The 17,728-nt window shown below is 33.3% G+C and overlaps 1 protein-coding gene across 3 annotated transcripts in view; it reads right to left on the bottom strand.

The window, feature by feature from the left end:
* Window positions 1-2,454: 2,454 nt before the first annotated feature.
* CADM2 (cell adhesion molecule 2) overlaps window positions 2,455-17,728 on the bottom strand; it is a 1,053,394-nt gene continuing 1,038,120 nt past the window's right edge. For all 3 annotated transcript variants that reach the window (XM_071220611.1, XM_071220610.1, XM_071220612.1), the window contains 2 exons: window positions 5,474-5,599; window positions 2,455-4,593 (listed from right to left, as the gene is read on the bottom strand). In XM_071220611.1, the coding sequence (XP_071076712.1) occupies window positions 4,475-4,593; window positions 5,474-5,599 (245 nt within the window). In that variant the 3' untranslated portion in view covers window positions 2,455-4,474. The remainder of the gene's footprint in view (window positions 4,594-5,473; window positions 5,600-17,728) is intronic.

Below are 17,728 nucleotides of genomic sequence, written 5' to 3'. Positions count from 1 at the left end.
AAAAGAAAAGATACAAAAATCCCCACTAAAATATAGTGACATTACCTATGAAAGGTAACCTATGATTTGCTTGAATAAATGTGTACCTATAATAAAAGTCCCATAATTGATTAAACCATACATGCATTTCAAAGAATGTTTAATAATTATAAATTGAATTAGATATAAATAAAAGTTTCTTTCTCTCTAGTAAGGCTAAAAACTAAGCCAAATAATTTTATCTTGTAATGTTAATGATTATGAAAGAAAACCTTATCATTTAGCTGAGTCAGTTGTATTTTTAATTAATGATTTAGAATGTGGGAGGTGAAGGCTAGCAACCCCTTGGATCTTGTTGAAGAATTCTTTAAAATCCCTTTGTATTAAGTATCCAGCAATAGAATTGCAGGTATTGCACTGAGTATATTTCAATATTGCCAGTGTATATTTCAAAACAAATTCTATTATCTACACTAAGATTTCCTCTTTCCCAATATTCAAAATGCATATTATAATTACATGGGTTTCGAACATCCATAAACAGCAAGTACAAGATACTTACATGTACGTACACTGTAGTTACCTATATTTTGCATAGTTTTTAGTGTGTACTTTGTGCCACTTAATAAAAAGCATTACTCAGTCATTGTAACTAAGTGTTTCATTTATTTCAGCTGTCATTGCCAATTGTTTTTTGTTTGCTTTTATATATTTATCACACATTACATTTGCAAAGGGGGTATAATATTGGGCATTTTTAGAGGGCTCTGAGTAATTAGCCTTATGACGAGAAAGTTGCAGTAAGATAGAGGTTTTACATTTTCTCCACAGTTAAAAACCTAATATGAAATTTCATCTTTTGTGTACATTAAATTATCCTTTAAGTCCAAAGTAAAGGAAAAGTATTTTAAATGTTCCCCTTGTAACACTTTGCAATAAGTGGCACTGTATTATACAATAACTGCTATATTACATGGAAGAACCATCACTGTCAAATAACTGCTGTACATGTGCCTATATGGAATCTCAACGCTATTACAACCGTGAGTACATAATTACAAGTGAACCTGTCCTTTTAATCAAGGTATTTATATATTTGTACATGAAACTAAAAATAATGAGGCGTTAGTTCCTTTGTTGTATTTAGGAAAGTTAGTTTTCTGTCTCTACTTTTTACTTTAGTTGTGGGGTTTCGTTGCAAGATTGAACATCTTGAATCAATATGATATTACCCAGTTTTTAGATTAAACTCCAATATCAGGTTCCTTAAACTGCCTCTTGAATTCTCTAGTAAGAGAAAACAAGTTGAAGTCAATCTCTTCTCTCTCTCTCTCTCTCTCTCTCATTCTCTCTCACTCCCCCCCCACACACACACCTCAAAACTCTGCTCATGCTCTCTGCCTTTGCTCTTCCATTCACAAACTTTCCTTTTTCTTCCTAATTTTGATAATTTTTCTATCTAGGACACTCAGAAACAGAAAAAACAAGAAAAAATGTTGCTTACACTTTTTTGATGAAGGACAATCAGTTTACACTGTAAACAGTACACTGGCAGAGAATAGCTACTTTTGGTAAAAAATAATGTTCCATATTCTACTAGGGCAGTTTGCGAGTGTGTGTGTATATGCACACTCCTTCCACTGAGTTCTGTGGCTTCTGTGCTCACTAAGCAGAGACAGAATTTGGTTCTCTGTGCATAAAAGTGTGCATGGTTTGGACATTGAATTTGATAGGGTTCCATTTGAAAATGGTATTTCATTTTATTCTGGAATTTACAGAAATAAGCAAAGATTTTTCTATTTTATTTTTTGATTGCTGGAAATCAAATAATTTTTAAAAATAGGAAAATATAATTCCATTGCCATTTTTTAGTAACTAAAATGGTACCTAATCTCTCTATTTTAACTGGTAAAATATTTGATTAGAGCTCACAGATCATAATATACCAGTTAGTTTCTTTTAAAGAGTTCTAATGAGTTTTTATATTACTCCGAAAGGTTAAAGAATTGAAAAATCTTGAAAGGCAACCAATTTTGGATTTCTAATTTTACAGTGTTGGAAATAATGTTTGATTTATTTAGGCAACAATTAAGCATCAGGAGCCAAGTAGAATATAGATAAAATAAAGAGAGATGTAAATACAACATTAATGAATAGGAGCCATTTTGTAAGCACATCCTGAAATTAGGCTTTAAATAGTAATTGATGATGGAATTTATACAACTTTTGTAATAAGAAACTTTCCATTTGTACTAACAGGATGAATTTTACTTTGTGGAGTCTTTCTAAAGATTATGCATTGAAAGATATGAACAGTTTATAAACCTATTCTAGTTTCAATGTGTCTAGTAGCACCTACCTGATTCTCTCAAACTACCATACTATATTAACATATTATTGCATTTTTCCACAGATGGTATGAATTGAACTGTAAAAACAAGCATGCAATCACATCAATGCAGACTTATTTCCTTAAAATGCCATACTGTATATGATTTATTATGTTAACACTCAACCACATCATATTATTTATGTTTTGTATAGTCTGAAAAAGTGCTGCTTGACTGACATCATCCTTTTTCTTGTTTGTAAGAAATAACAAGATAAATGCTTCAACAATAAAAAGAAAACAATTTAAAATTCTAACATTGTATTTAAAAGATTTATACTTTTCTGATAAATAATCTAAGATACAGCACCCTTGTCTTTCATTTGATATTAACATATGATGTCATACTCAAACATTCTCAATTCCCCAAAGCAAATTCCAAGATATTGTTTTTTAAAAACCATAGGCCCTCATGCTTTGACATCACAAGTACAGCTACAGTGTTGTCGTACTTGTTTTCTTCTTAAAGGTGCAATGCTTGTGAATGGGAAAATAATTTTTATCTAACTGGATTTTTAATCTTTAGCATATAATAAATTGAATGGGAACTAATCTAACAATATTGTATTTTACTAGAAGAAATAATAAGACTTTAGATGAACTCTGTGTCATATTTAAGGATACAGCATTTCTTAATGGTTAAATACACCAAAATTTCAGAAATAATCCAGAGGAAGAGACTTTCACCTTGGAGGTAAAAGCATGGCAGAAATTCTCTATCACTCACTGTTTCATAAGTTTGTACCTCACAAAATGCATAGACAGGAATTTAATATAAAGAACTAGTTCATCTATACAGAAAACATATCTTAAACACTTGTTTTTGGCAAACCAACATAGGTAAGCAGCTCTAGAACTGCCAAATTAAAACTTGCAAATTTTTCAGCAAACTAAGAGTTTATTTTTAGGTTATTATTCTATTGTGGTTGTAATTTAAACCTGAGGCTGTGCACTGGTTGTTAGCTTAAAATTACCTTTCCTTATAACATTGTGCTTCCATTGTATAAGAAATAAAAATTAACAAGAACTAGAAAAATTTGTTGTTGAACAGTGCTAGGACATACAGACAAAATACTAATACATGTTATCTACTTATAATATTTGTTTAAGTAATATCTAAAGGGATATAATGGACATTAGAAAATGCTCACTTATGATTGAACTAACTACAGCCCAAAAAGTTGAATATGTATCAAATAATGTTTAATTGGATTTGTTATATGCACTATATACAGATACTAAAATGTCTCAAAATTGTGCCCTATGGATACTTCAATTTTGTTTAGGAAGGTGAGTCCTTGTGGAGCAAATAAATTACAGAATGAAATTAGAAAAATGAATGAAATCTTTGTGATTCCCAAAGCAGTAAAATGTTTGTAACAATTTATTAGTAAATGAAGCTAAAATAACCTAATGGTGGGATCTATACAATTATATAAGGTACCATGACTGGATTACAATTCATACACATGGCTCCTGTATCAAACACTATATTTTTAAATAGCAAATTGATACAGCCTTACCAGTATATCGCAAACAGTCCAGAACCTATACTACAGTGTTTTCAGTTTGTGTGTTCTAGGGCATATGTTTCCAAACATGTCTTTGGAGAGAGACATGTAGAAAACATTGTCTGTAAACTTTTAATGTCTGATTAAACTTAAGCACATTAGCTCTTTACCTAATTCTATTTTTTGTGAAGCTGTTCAATGGCAAACTGAGTCCATGATTTAAAGGGGGTGAAAATGAGGGGAAACATACAAGAAAAACTCTGCATACACTTTTTTCAATGTATAAAAACAATTCAATATCATGATCCAAGGAGATTATTAACATTGTTAAGGCTGTATATTCAAGCACTGTATGTTAAAAGAGCAATGGTGTGGAATTTAGGCAGTAAGAAATGTCCTGCATTATGGATGGTACAGCGATTAAAGAATGATGCCTTCGGCAGCTGATTGCTGGTACACCCTGGCTACTGACAGCAGTACGGTATGGAAGTTAATAAAGGTAGCAGAAGATGGTAGAAATGAATTCTGAAAGATGAGAGCCAGTTTTCTCCAGCAGCCAGCCTGGTAAGTAAAACTCAGAATCTTGGCCTGCATTTTAAATGAAATACTCTTTTTTCTCCTCAGCATTGACTTGGCTGCCTTCAGCATTGATAATGGCTGTGTCAGCATCTGGTGCATCTTCAGCTCCTTTAGCTTCATTTGTTAAATATGTTCCTGTGGGTATTGGAAGAAAAATATGTTAGTTCTGTGAGACTGGTAAATAGCCAGCATTAAAGCTACATTCGTTTAGTGAGGGACTTATGCCAGATTCCTTACATGTTGGAACATATTCTGAGGTGTAATAAACCACACAATTCACCCTGCTAAGGTTGCATACTTTCTTTCAGCTTTTAGGCAAATGCTGTACATAAAGCTGTAGCCAGGTTAACCAGAGGTAACAGCCAAACTGGAGTGGGTAATGAGTACTTAGATTACTTTTTTTATCTGTATCTTAATTCTTTTTTTAATTATTTTTTTGTTGTTCAATTACAGTTGTCTGATTACTTCAATCATGGATACAGACCATGTAATCCATGCAGCTGTAGCAATCAGTGTCCTTTGTTAAGATGCTGATAATGATCACATCAAATGTGTCACCATTCCTTTTCGGTAACTCCAATTAAAAGTAGATTATATCAATAGTTTGCTACGTAGCCCATTGCAAAAGAACCCTTCTCTATTCCTCACTAATATGGCCACGTTTGTGTCCATAAACCTACAAACAGACATGATGAACAAATGCTTAATGGTATAGTTGAATTTCAGGTCTAGACATAAATCATGAAATTGCTTCCATGTTTTTCTCAACTATCTACTTACACTGTGACCTTTGGCTATTGGCTAAACATTATTTTGCTAAGCTAACTTAACTTTAAAGTTGAGTAAAATGATAATTTCCTGAAATGATTCAGCATTTAGATCACAATTTCTCTCTCTCTCTTTTCCACCCTCTCTCTCTTTCTCTCACACACACCCACTCATATATTTCATGGTAAAGCTAGTCTTTAGAATTTTTTGGTCAAAGTTAAGAATGCCTTATTTAAGTATGCCTTACCTTTATGTCTTGCCAGATACCGACCAAGCAGAAATATAGAACACAATGTGACAAACACAACTACAGCCACTATTCCTCCTATAAGAGCATGATCAGGGCCAGTCTGGCCAGCCAGAGCATTGGGATCTAAAAAAGAAAAGAAAGCATTGCTTAAGTTTGTGTTATTTAGACATAGAGCACATATCTGCATTTAGAATGAGTTACTTGAAGTTAACACATCTATATTAAAATAAAGTTTTATTAATGTGTATTATACCAATCATCTAGTCAACAGATATTTATAGTGTATCTAAAATATTCAGTGTGTATCTGTAGCATACTGACACCTGGGGATACAATATTTTACACATCACTCATTGTTGCTATTGAGTTTACATTTTAGAGACTGAATAAACAAATACACATATATGGTTTTGCATAGTTTTATGCCTTTCTTTCCTCCTTTTCTCCAACTGAAAATATGTGTGTGCATATTTTTTTAGTGAGAGGAACACAACTATACAATTTTTTAAATAAAATTATGTCATGGGAAAGGATGATGCTGAAGATGATACCTTGGGATTCATCATTTTATAAATGTTATTAAAAGCTATGAAAATTGATAAACTCACTAAAAGAGTGAGTCTAGATGGAAGAAAAGGTCTGAAAGTTGAGCCCTGAAAAACTCCCATATTTAAAATTTTGGAAGAGAGAGTGCTTCTAGGGGAGTAGACTGAGGAAGAGAGACCAGGGCAATAGGAAAGATCTTGGAGATTAAACTCTAGTTGATCAAAGGGAAGAATGTATTTCAAGGAGAGGAAGGTGTTACAAATTGTGTTAAGTCGTATTGACAGAGGAGGAAAATGAATATTCAGCATTGAAGATTACGTGCCTGTTGGACTTGTGGCTGTAGAGGAAATGGTTGGAAAGATATAGATTAATAATATACTTTTATATTCTGCCTTTTAGATGAGGCCAGAAAACTGTAGCCAGTTTTGAAGTAGAAATGGAAAAGATCAAAAGGAAGTCCAGACACTGAGGTACTCAAAAGTTCGGAAAATCAACTATTTATAGAATCACATGGTAATGAATAAAACTGAGTGAAGGTTTTAGCAACAAAATCCACCAAGGCTCAGCCCTATGGCAAAGATTGGATTGAATGCACTGCCTACCCTTCCAAGACCACTATTGTGGATAGGACCATCCTAGCTGCTTACAGTCTAAAAGAGGGCTTTAGAGGAGGGAAAAAGTGAAAAAATAAATTAGGCTTCACAATTATGCCTTCAAAATATCTTGAATACAGCACATGAATACAGCACATAGATTAGGAGTATATTGTGTTTTTGATAGAACAATTGTGTCCAAAAAACATATGTCTAGATAGAAAGAAAAAAAGTCTATTTGAAATTTCAACTTCTTAACTCCCAAACTTAAAGAGAGCAAGAAGTGGACTATAGAAGCTATGTAGTCCCCATGGAAGGCATATTCTCAAACACTCACTTGAGATGTAGTCACTGAGTATGAAATTCAAGGTTGAATTTCCCATAGTATAGAATTGGGGGAAGTAAAAGAAGAATGAACGGAAGAGAATCCAGTTTCTGCAAGTAATTACAACTATTGCCAAGGCAGAGGGATCTTTTAATGCCAGTCTGGCATGTTTCCATAATTACTAAGGATTGGAGACTGCTCAGTGTTTGCCCTTCTTCCTTTATTTCTAAACAGGAGTATTTATATTAATAGGGCTTCTCCTGGCTTTGTTCTATGGTTGTGTTTTGTGTATGGGTGGAGATGAGCATTAGTCTTTTGGTTCATTCGTTCCTTAACTCATGCACTGAGGTATGATGAAGAGGAGTGTGCATATCCAGGATCTTGGTCTTTGAATTCAATATATCGGTTTGACAGGTCTTTAGTTTGTCTCTTTGGATAGGTTCCGGCAGTACTTTGTGCAAGGGAAATGACACAAAAAGATACTTGGTGGTCAGAAAGGTATATTGGGACAGAGATTTCTAGCTGATAACAAACTTGTTCCCTATTCTTTCAATGCATGGAGCTAACATTACAAAAGTCACCTGCAGTTGAAAGTGACCATGTGATTTGTGTTCCAGCCAATTGAATGAAAGCTCTGCCAATAAAAACTCCCACATGTAACCCTGTAGAGTGATCTCAGATGATACAATTGAAAATGAGAAAATATGGGTCAATAAATCTCCACCTGGAAGAAAATTGCCCAACTAAGAATACATGCATTGAACTGCATTTTTAAAAAAGAGGCCATTTTTAAAAGACTGAGTATTAATTAACTATTTAATCTGGTATAGGAGCTATTGTTAATTTAGTATTTTATTATATATTTCTAGACTTTTCCTTAATTTCTGGCAATGGCTGTGAATCTAACAAGACAAGTGTTGAGGGAGCAAAAACTAAAGCTGCCTCGCCTCTAAATTCCCTATTTTTATTCTGTGCTGAGATACTTTAGAATCAGTTTCAAATTACACCCCTTGCTCAGGTCTCCAAATATAGATAGTCACAAATCGTATCTATTTTATTTGCTGAATGTATCTCAGAACTGAGATTCTTTTGGAGAACTCAGGAGTCATTCTTGTTCATACATATCAGTACCTGTCTTATTTACTGAAGATAAATTCTAAGAGGTAGTATTGCTGGATCAAACACTATAACATTTTTTGAGTCATTTGAAAAATACTGCCAAATTATGTTGCAGAAAGATTGTATAAATTCACTTTTCACCAGCTGCACCTCAGTGACTTTTTCCCTGTGTAATACTAACATCAGGTATTATAAATTTTTTAAAGTACCAATCTAATATTGAAAAGTATTCAGTATTTTGTTTATTAAATAATGTTAACATAAATGTGTTTAAATGATTTTTCCCATATTGTTTAAACAATTTTGTCTCTTTATACAGTTTTGTCTATTTTTCCATTTAATTTTTTATTTTAATAGCTCTCTCCATAAAAAGATGAAGAATTTTAGAAATTTATTTTTATTTGTTCTTTTTCTTTTTAAAAAACATTTGTTCTTTATCCATGGTCTTTTCAGTGATAGAAAAACCTTACAACTTTATGTAATCAAATCTATCAAAATTTTCTATTATTATGCTTGATTTATCAGTCATGATTTGAAATACTTTGCCATGAAAATTTAGGTCACAGCTGGAAATGAGTGGCCAGAGGGGCAATAAAGGCAGGACCGTCACCATCACAATCTAACAAAGAACTTAATACAGGAGGCTAGAAGCAAAAGGAAGACATGTCTCACCAATTAACTCAGCATCCTGAGCTCAGCTTGATAAGATTGCCAGGTGCCTGAAGAATTACAATCAAAATAGCACAGGAGAAAGGGGAGTCCTTGAGACTGTACTAACAAGGAGGACTTCTGTAAGCTTCTGTAAGGATCTCTCTAAGATTGCCAGGTGTCCTAAACATCATGAACAGGAGGAAAGGGGGTATTCCTTGAGATTAGGTGCTGGGGAAGGGGGCCTCTATAACAATTTCACTAAGACAAAGAGCTTTTACTAACTGAGCAAGAAAGCCTTTGTAGCTTTGGAGGAGGGGTGCCCCTAGACGCCAGCTGAGGTATATAATCCCAATCCTCAATAGCTGGCATAAATTACATTAGGTAAATACCCATTTGTAGCCTGGTCTCAAGTGTATAGAACAAACTCACTAACAAACTTACTGACAACTTCCTTTCCCCTATATGTGGGGCATTTCAACTTAATGGGTGACTGCTTGTGGCTCCCTGGTTGTGTATTACATAAATAAACTTGCTCTCTCATTTCACTATATGTGTTTGTCTCCTGCTGCAACTATTATTCTCTTGCTGGTGAGGCGAGAACCGAGGTGGGGGAGGTGGAGGGCCTCCTGACTTGGGTCTCTCTCCCTATCTGTAACAATAAGATTATACATACATAGGTTTATGTTGTAATCTAACACATATCATCATATTTTTATCTAAAATATATCAGTCTATTATTTGAAGCTGAAGTATAAAATAAAATTTTGATTCTTGACATTCAGTTGTTCCCACACCATTTTTTCATCAATAATTTTTTTTGCCATAAACTATGAGGTCTGTCAAGAAGGTTAATTAGTAATATAATATGAAAAATAGAGATATTTGCTGAAGAAGATATGAGACACAAGAAACATTGTACATAAGACAATGACACCTCAGTCCCCTTCAAAGTAGACATTTTGGGACCTCACACAGTTCTCCCAATCGCCATGGGCTGCCAAACATATTTTTCTGAATCTCATCGATGGTCTGAAATCTCAAAGGTGATTTGAATTTTGGGAAAGCCAGAAATTGCAGGGGCCAAATCTGGGCTGTAGGGGGGCTGAGTTACCTGGGTGATTTGATGTTTCATCATAAAAGTCTGCATGAGATATGATGCATGAGCAGTTGCATTGTTATGATGAAGCTGCCAATCACCAGTTGCCCATAGCTGCAGCCTTCTGAATCATCTGAATGCTTTCCATGGAGGCATGTTCAAGCTTAAATCAAAATTTGGTGCAGATTCCTTGCTGTACTAGCTCAGTTATCCTAAATGCGATGGCAACACAGTACACATGCTCACTCAATGGCATCTATAGCCCCCACTGCCTAGTATAGTGAAGTCATCATTGATCATGCTTGTGAATTCCAGTCCACTCTCCTTAGCTTCCAGGTTACATCAATGTTGAATAAACCATTCTCATTATATTAACAATGACTGGACTTTTTCTGGACACACTTCATAAATATCCATGTATTTTTTATGCTTCTGCATATTCTAATATATTCTATATGTAGGATTTACATATCCAATTCTACACTAGTATTGTCATTTAAAAATCATTTTAATTCCTTGGAAGATAAAATTTAGATAAGGTTCAGAATAATTTTTCATGAAACAAAAATACACTAGATATTCTACAATTTTACTAATTCACACATAGATTTTTTATAAAGTACATTTTCCATGATCATAATATAATTCTTCCATTATTGAAGTCTTTAGTGTCTTTTAGTAAGTTGTGTGATTTTCTGATAAATGGTCACATATTTTCATTTGTTATTTTCCATTTCTAAACAATAGTTTTAATTATATGTCATTGTTTATGCTATTAGGGTTGCTCCTACATTTCCCCCCTTTGCCCACCTTCACCCAGTTCCCCCGCTTACTTTCTCAGGCAATCCTACACAGTTGTCAGTGTCCATGGGTCATGCATGCATGTTCTTTGAACAATCCTTTCACCTTCTTACATCCAGTACCCCTCCTCTCTGTTTCTATTTTGCTTATTAGTTTGTTTTGTGCATTATATTCCACATGTAAGTGAGATTGTATGGTATTTGTCTTTCACTGAATGGCTTATTTCACTTATCATAATACTTGTCTCCAGGTCCATCCATGCTGTCACAAAAGGTAAGAATTCCTTCTTTTTTACTGCTATGTAGTTTTCCAATATGTAAATGTACCACAGCTTTTTTATCCACTCATCTACTGATGGGCAACTGGGCTTATTTTGGGTCTCGGCTATTTTAAATAATGCTGCTGTGAACATAGGAGTGCATATATACTTTTGAGTTATTGTTTTGGAATTCTTAGGATATAATCCCAGAAGTAGAATTGCTGAGTCAAAAGGCAGTTCCATTTATAATTTTTTGAGGAAACTCCATACTGTTTTGCACAGTGGCTGTACTAGTCTGCATTCCCACCAACAATGAACTAGGGACCCCTTTTTTCTACATATTATACTTGCCAGCACTTGTTTGTTGATTTATTGATAGTAGCCATTCTGACAGGTCTGAGTGGTATCTCATTGTGGTTCTAATTTGCATCTCTCTGATGATTAGTGATGAACATTTTTTCATGTGCCTATGGACCATGTGTATGTCCTCTTTGGAGAAGTGTCTATTCAGGCCCCTTTTTTAATTGAGTGGTTTGGTTTTTTGGTGTTGAGTTGTGTAAGTTCTTTATATATTTTGGAAATTAAAGCTTTATCAGATGTATATTAGCAAATATGTTCTCCTATCTAGTGGGTTCCCTTTTCATTTTGATGATGGTTTCTTTAGCTGTGCAGAAGCTTTTCAGTTTGATATAGTGCCACTTCTTTATTTTTTTCTCTTTTCCCTTGCCCTAGGAGATATACTGGCAAAAGCATTGTTACATGAGGTATCTGAAATTTTACTGCCTATGTTTTCTTCTAGGATTTTTCAATATTTTGAAACATTTTAATGTCATTTTTAAATATGCTAATGTTTAGTAAACCTTATTCCATCTTTTTTCTTTATTTCCATTCATTTTTTCCTTTTGTAGTAATTTTCTAAAGCATTATATCTAGTATTTATCAAGATTATATTTGTCATTTTTATTTCCTAACCATCAGACTTAATTTCCCTACTAGTTTAAGTAGCATTTAGTTGTTCTCTTAAGGTTTTTTTCCTTCTTATTACTGATACAAGTATTATATATATTTATACTCCACGTCTTAGTGCTTTGTGAACAATAATGCTGATACCATCCTGATTCTGCTGATCTCAGAATTGCATCAGAAATTTTAGTGGACCAGCCACAAATCTCCTTTTAATAATGGCCTGTCTCTTTGTCCATCTCATTATCTAGTTAATTTTATAGTTGCTGCTTATGTAAACAGGTGAAGTGATACATATCATCTCTTGAAGGATCTTGTGACATATCTTGTGAAAAGAAAGTGTCATGAGAGCAACATCCAAGGTTTAACCTTGAATATCTAAGTATTATTTTGTTGTGACTAAACCTTCAACTGGCTAAAGAATCCCTGCTTTTTATTTTTTTGACTTAATAAGTCAGAACAATTTGTCAGTGTTTGACTATTTGTTTTGCTACTCCCCACTCCCAGATAAATCTGATATTCATGTTTTTGTTTTCAATTATTTTTTAAAGACTTTATTTATTTATTTTGGGGAAGGGAGAGAGAAAGAGAGGGAGAGAAACATCAATGTGTGGTTGCCTCTCACATGGCCCCCACTGGGAACCTGGCCCCCAACCCAGAAATGTGCCCTGACTGAGAATCCAACTGGTGACCCTTTGGTTGGCAGCCCATGTTCAATCCACTGAGCTACACCAGCCAGGGCAGTTTTCAATGATTTTTAAGTGACCTATTTTTCTGCATAATTGCTATCAGTATTCTTTGTTTTTTCCCCTCCATTATATTATGATATTTTACCTAGATGTATTTTGTAGTTTTTCTCTAGTCAGAATTTTGTTTCATTTGAAAACCTAGCTTTTAAATTAAAATTAGATTAGTTCATTGGTTTTGGCTTATGATATTTTTTATAATCTATTATCTTTTAACAATTATCCTCCTTTCTATTTTCTTCCTTGGAAAATTCAATTATGCACTGGGAGAAACTCCGTATTTTATATTGTTTATATGTAATTCCCTTTATCCTGTGTTTATAATTATTTTACTAATTTATATTTTGTTTTAGTTATATTTTCCATGTTAATTTTCTGTTTAGTTGACTTCCTTTTCTGTCATTTCTTATTTCTTCCAAAAGAATTTTATTATTGATTGTGTCTTTGGTTTAACTCTATTCAACCCACACTCTGTTTAGTAGATCTTTTAATCAGTTTCATAATATTGACAATAAAAGTGGTAGCTTTTTATTAATTTCTTCATTTTAGTATAATAATTCTTTTTAAACATATAGCAGAAAACATATAGAGAAAAGTAATCTTTAACACATTTATTTGACCTTATTCATAATGTTCTACACATATTTGTATAACATATGAAGAAAATATTTTGAACTTTAGTCTTCATTTCATCAAGAAAATAAGTCCACATTTAGTCCCAGGAATTTTAAGGTTTCAAAGACAATATTAATATAGAGGATGCTACTCTGAATGTCTACTTATAAATGTACTTCTTTAAAAAACTGACCTTGTTATTTATGTTTTTCATTTTTCCCTTGTAACTATTAATACTGTGTCTGTCTTTAATTTCTGTTCTTAGCAACTAAGACAACTGATTGAGATTGAAGATCAGAGAAGTATCATCTGAACAATGAAGAGATAATTCATAATTTAGATATCTATACCTAAATTATGGGCACATCTCATGTATCCTTTCTTTCCTCCCTCTCCTACTGTCATAACAATGACTGAAAAAAATGAATTACAGCTTTCTGAAGTTTCTTTATGATAGCTGAGTCTGCATTTTTATTCACATAATATATCATGTGTCTTTAGAGACCATTATTTATTCCTAAGCATTACCCCATGATTTGCTGAAGAAGCTGTTAACACTGGAGTGGGTAAATTCCATTAGAGTCGGCAATATATTGCCAGTCTCTTTTACTTAACAATGCACAAAACACACACAAAAACATTGTAGAATTAAATCTTTTCAAGCTTAAAATCCTTTAGGTAGGGTTACTGGACTCTTACTAAAAGACTCTAAAGAGAAAACTATGTCAAATAATAATATTTAAGTTCAGTAATTTCTGATATTTAGATAAGTACAAGTCAATCTTAAAATAGTTTATTTAAAAATTTAACACAGTGAATCCTAAATTACATGATTCTATCTGAAATCATTGCAAGGGGTTTTTATCATAAAGCCTATGATGTTTTTTTCCATTAAAATAAGAAGTGCCAACTCTAAAGAGAGAATATCTGATTTTCTAAGATTACAGCGATTGTAAGTGCTACATAGTTGTTAATTCAAGTGTTAGAATTATTTTACAATAAATATTTTATTAAGTATTATATATGATTTCCACTTTGAATAAAATGGTAGGTAACAATAAATTTAAAATTATTTTGTGTAAATGTTTTAAATTAGGTTCCAAGACTCTTTTTAATAGAAATTGTCTGTGTGTGTGTGTGTCAGTAGTTTATTTTATTAAGATATAATTTACACATTTAGTAAACTTCAGGTATGCATTTTTGGAAATATTTTCATATGCACACTATGTAACCACAACCCAGATTAATAAGATAAATTACATTTTCAGCACCTCTGTAAACTTCCTTGTATCACTACTATGACCTCTGTCTCTAGAGATTAATTTTGTCTAATTCTGAATTTCATGTAAATGGAATCAGATGGCATGTGCTCATTTGTCTTTTTTTTTTTTTTTGACTAAACATTATGTCATTGAGATCTATCCATAATGTTCTAGGTAGCAGTGGTTCACTCTTTCGTATGCTACGTAGTATTTCCCTATACGAATATACCACAGTGTATTTATTAATTCTCTTATTGATGAATCTAACTTTTTATTATTATGCACAATGCTGCTTTGAACATTCTTGCATGTGTCTTTTGGTGGACGTAAGCACTCATTTGTTTGGGGCATATATTTCCGGCGTGGTTGCTGGAATAAAGTATACATGTGTCTGGCAGTGCCATGCAACTTTCTAGAGTGGCTGTACCATTTTATATTCCCACCAATGATGTAGGAGACTTCCAGTTGTCCTATGTTCTCACCAGCACTTGGTATTGTTGGGATTTTTAATTTTAGCCAAACTGATGGGTAAACAGTTATATCTTATTGGGGTTCCAATTTGTGTTTCTGTGGTCACCAATGATGTTGAGCATCTTGTCATGTCTATTGGCTATGTGGTACCCTCTTCTGTGAAGTGTCTAACTCTTTTGCTCATTTTTAATTGGGTTGTCCGCTTTTTTCCTATTAATTGTAGGAGTTATTCATGTATTCTGTATATGATTCCTGTATCAAAATTTTGTATTGTATATTTTCTCCCAGTCTGTGGCTAACCTCTTTACTATTTTAATGGTGTCTTTTGATTAACAGAAGTTCTTAATTTTCTTGAAGTTCATTTTATCAAACATTTTTTGTCTGTACCTTTAAAAAATATATATTTTTAGAAGAAGAAGGGAGAGAGAAGCAGAGGGAGAGAAGCAATGATGTGAAAGACAAACATCTGATGTCTATCATATGAGCCCCAACAGAGACCAAACCCCCAACCCAGGAGTGTTCCCTGACTGAGAACTGAACTGGCAACCAGTTGCTTTATGGGACAACACACAATCAACTGAGCCACAGTGGTGTCATTATAAATTAAAATATATGTTTTCACAGCAAACTTTGGGTTAACAATTACAATTTTTAAAAAATGATAAAACTGTAAGGACATGTAATATAATAAGTATATTAATTCACCTATTTGTAAGGTTGATATACAATTTTTACTGTTTTCTTCTTTTAATTTTATTTATTGATTTTGAGAAAGAGAGAGAGAGAGAGAGAGAGATGTCATCCCACTTATTTATGTGTTCATTGGTTGTTTCTTGTATGTGCCCTGACTGGAGATCAAACCTGTTATTGGGACAACACTCAAACCAACTGAGCTACCTGGCCAGGACTACTGTTTTCTTACTAAAATGTAACAAAAACTATCTAAAAACTGTTTAAATATTAGGGTTCACACTACAAGTTCATTATCAATAGTTCAGTACCAATTTAAAAGAAATGAAGTATTGAATTAAATAACGGAGTAGAAATTTGCTAGTTAAGACTGACATTAGAGCCAAGTTAAGAGAAATCTTTAATAAATCTAGAAATAAAATTCAATGTCGGTATTGAAAAATAGAAAGGAAAGGAGAAGCTGGAATGAACAGAAGAAGAATTAATGAACAGAAGCAAGTGCCTCTTACATAAAAGTGATCATAGTCCCCAAGCAACAACCATCAGAGTTGTGGAACAAAGTTAAATGAATGGAGAGCAGAGTAGAATAACTTTGGACCAAATATGATACTGGGATATATGAAAAGAACCACTTTAAAAATAAAGCCTCTTATTACTGATATTCTGTGCTTATTTTATAGAATATTTTTGGTGGGAAGTGATTGAAAATTCAGAGAAATTTCAGTTTAAGAATAAAATGGTTAAAACATATGAAATTAAATTCAGAAAAAGAAGTGTGTAAGTGGGATTATCACCTTTAGAAAGAGACGGCATAGAGATTTTTCAAGTTTAGTTTCCCTGTTTGAGTGATTCTACCTTATAGTCAGGTGATATTTAGCATTTCTAGTTACTTCCCTATCTCTTTGCTGGAAGTGTACTTGTATAGCATATATGAGACTTAGGAAAGTAGGGTTTTCTTCCTTTCTTTCCACTCCTGTGGATAAATTGTGTCCTCTGAAAATTCTTATATTGAAGCCACACCCCCAATTTGATGATATTCAGAGATGAGATCTTTGAGGGAAACTAGGTTTAAATGAGGTTTTGATGGTGTTGCCCTTTTAATGAGATCAGTGCCTTTATAAGAAAAGAAAAAATGTCAGAGCCCGCCCTTCCTTCCTTCCTTCCTTCCTTCCTTGTCATCTATTATCTATCTATCTATCTATCTATCTATCTATCTATCTATCTATCATCTATCTATCTATCTATCATCTATTTATCTATATCTATCTACCTATTATCTATCTATCTATATTAGTCAAACAATCCTATCTATTTATCTACATCTCTGCCATGTGAAGTCACAGCTTACAAGCAACTCTCTGCAAGCCAGGAAGAGAGATTTCACTAGAATCCAGACCATGCTGGCGCACTGATCTTGGTCTTCTAACCTCCAGAACTATGAGAAATAATGTTAAGTCTCTCGGCCTATAGTATTTTGCAGGCTGAACTCACTGATACAGAGACCACAGCACGAATCTTTTACATGTATTATAAGACTTGAATTATGTGAAAATTTAAGGCAATAGAAAATAGATCATGGGAATTCTGGGAAATCTATACTCATCCCCAGATAATGATCTGTAGGCAATTAGAATACCCAAGACTGAACAAACAAATTCCTTTAGTGAGTTACCTGTAATTGAGTTGTGCCTTCTATTAGGTGTAGTGAGTTACACTGCAAAGCCCTGGCCTCTGTTAACTCACACACTAGTGTTTCACAGCATTTCAGATGTAATGATTGCTGTCAAGAGCATCAAATGAAATCAGTCTTGAAATGAAACAATGTGTTATTTATACAAATAGAAGAAAAGCAGCAGAATGAAGCAGAAAAGTCAATGAAAGTTTTTCATGTAGAAGAAATTGCTGATGAAATTCTGGATTTACAAATGTTTATATGAAATTTCAACCACTTATTACTTGTGGCTATCAGTTTGATTTTGGCCACATTTCTTACCCTTCTCGTCTTTACAATGTGAAGACTCTATTTCCCAGGGTAGTCAAAGACTGCATGTGTTACTGTATCAAAAGCTTAGAATAATGTCTGACACAGTGTAATGTAAGCATTCTCTAAATGTT

Source organism: Desmodus rotundus, chromosome 2, assembly GCF_022682495.2.
Source record: "Desmodus rotundus isolate HL8 chromosome 2, HLdesRot8A.1, whole genome shotgun sequence".
Lineage (NCBI taxonomy): Eukaryota > Metazoa > Chordata > Mammalia > Chiroptera > Phyllostomidae > Desmodus > Desmodus rotundus.
The sequence above is the reverse complement of the archived record's forward strand: the minus strand, read 5'-3'. Positions and strand labels throughout refer to the sequence as shown.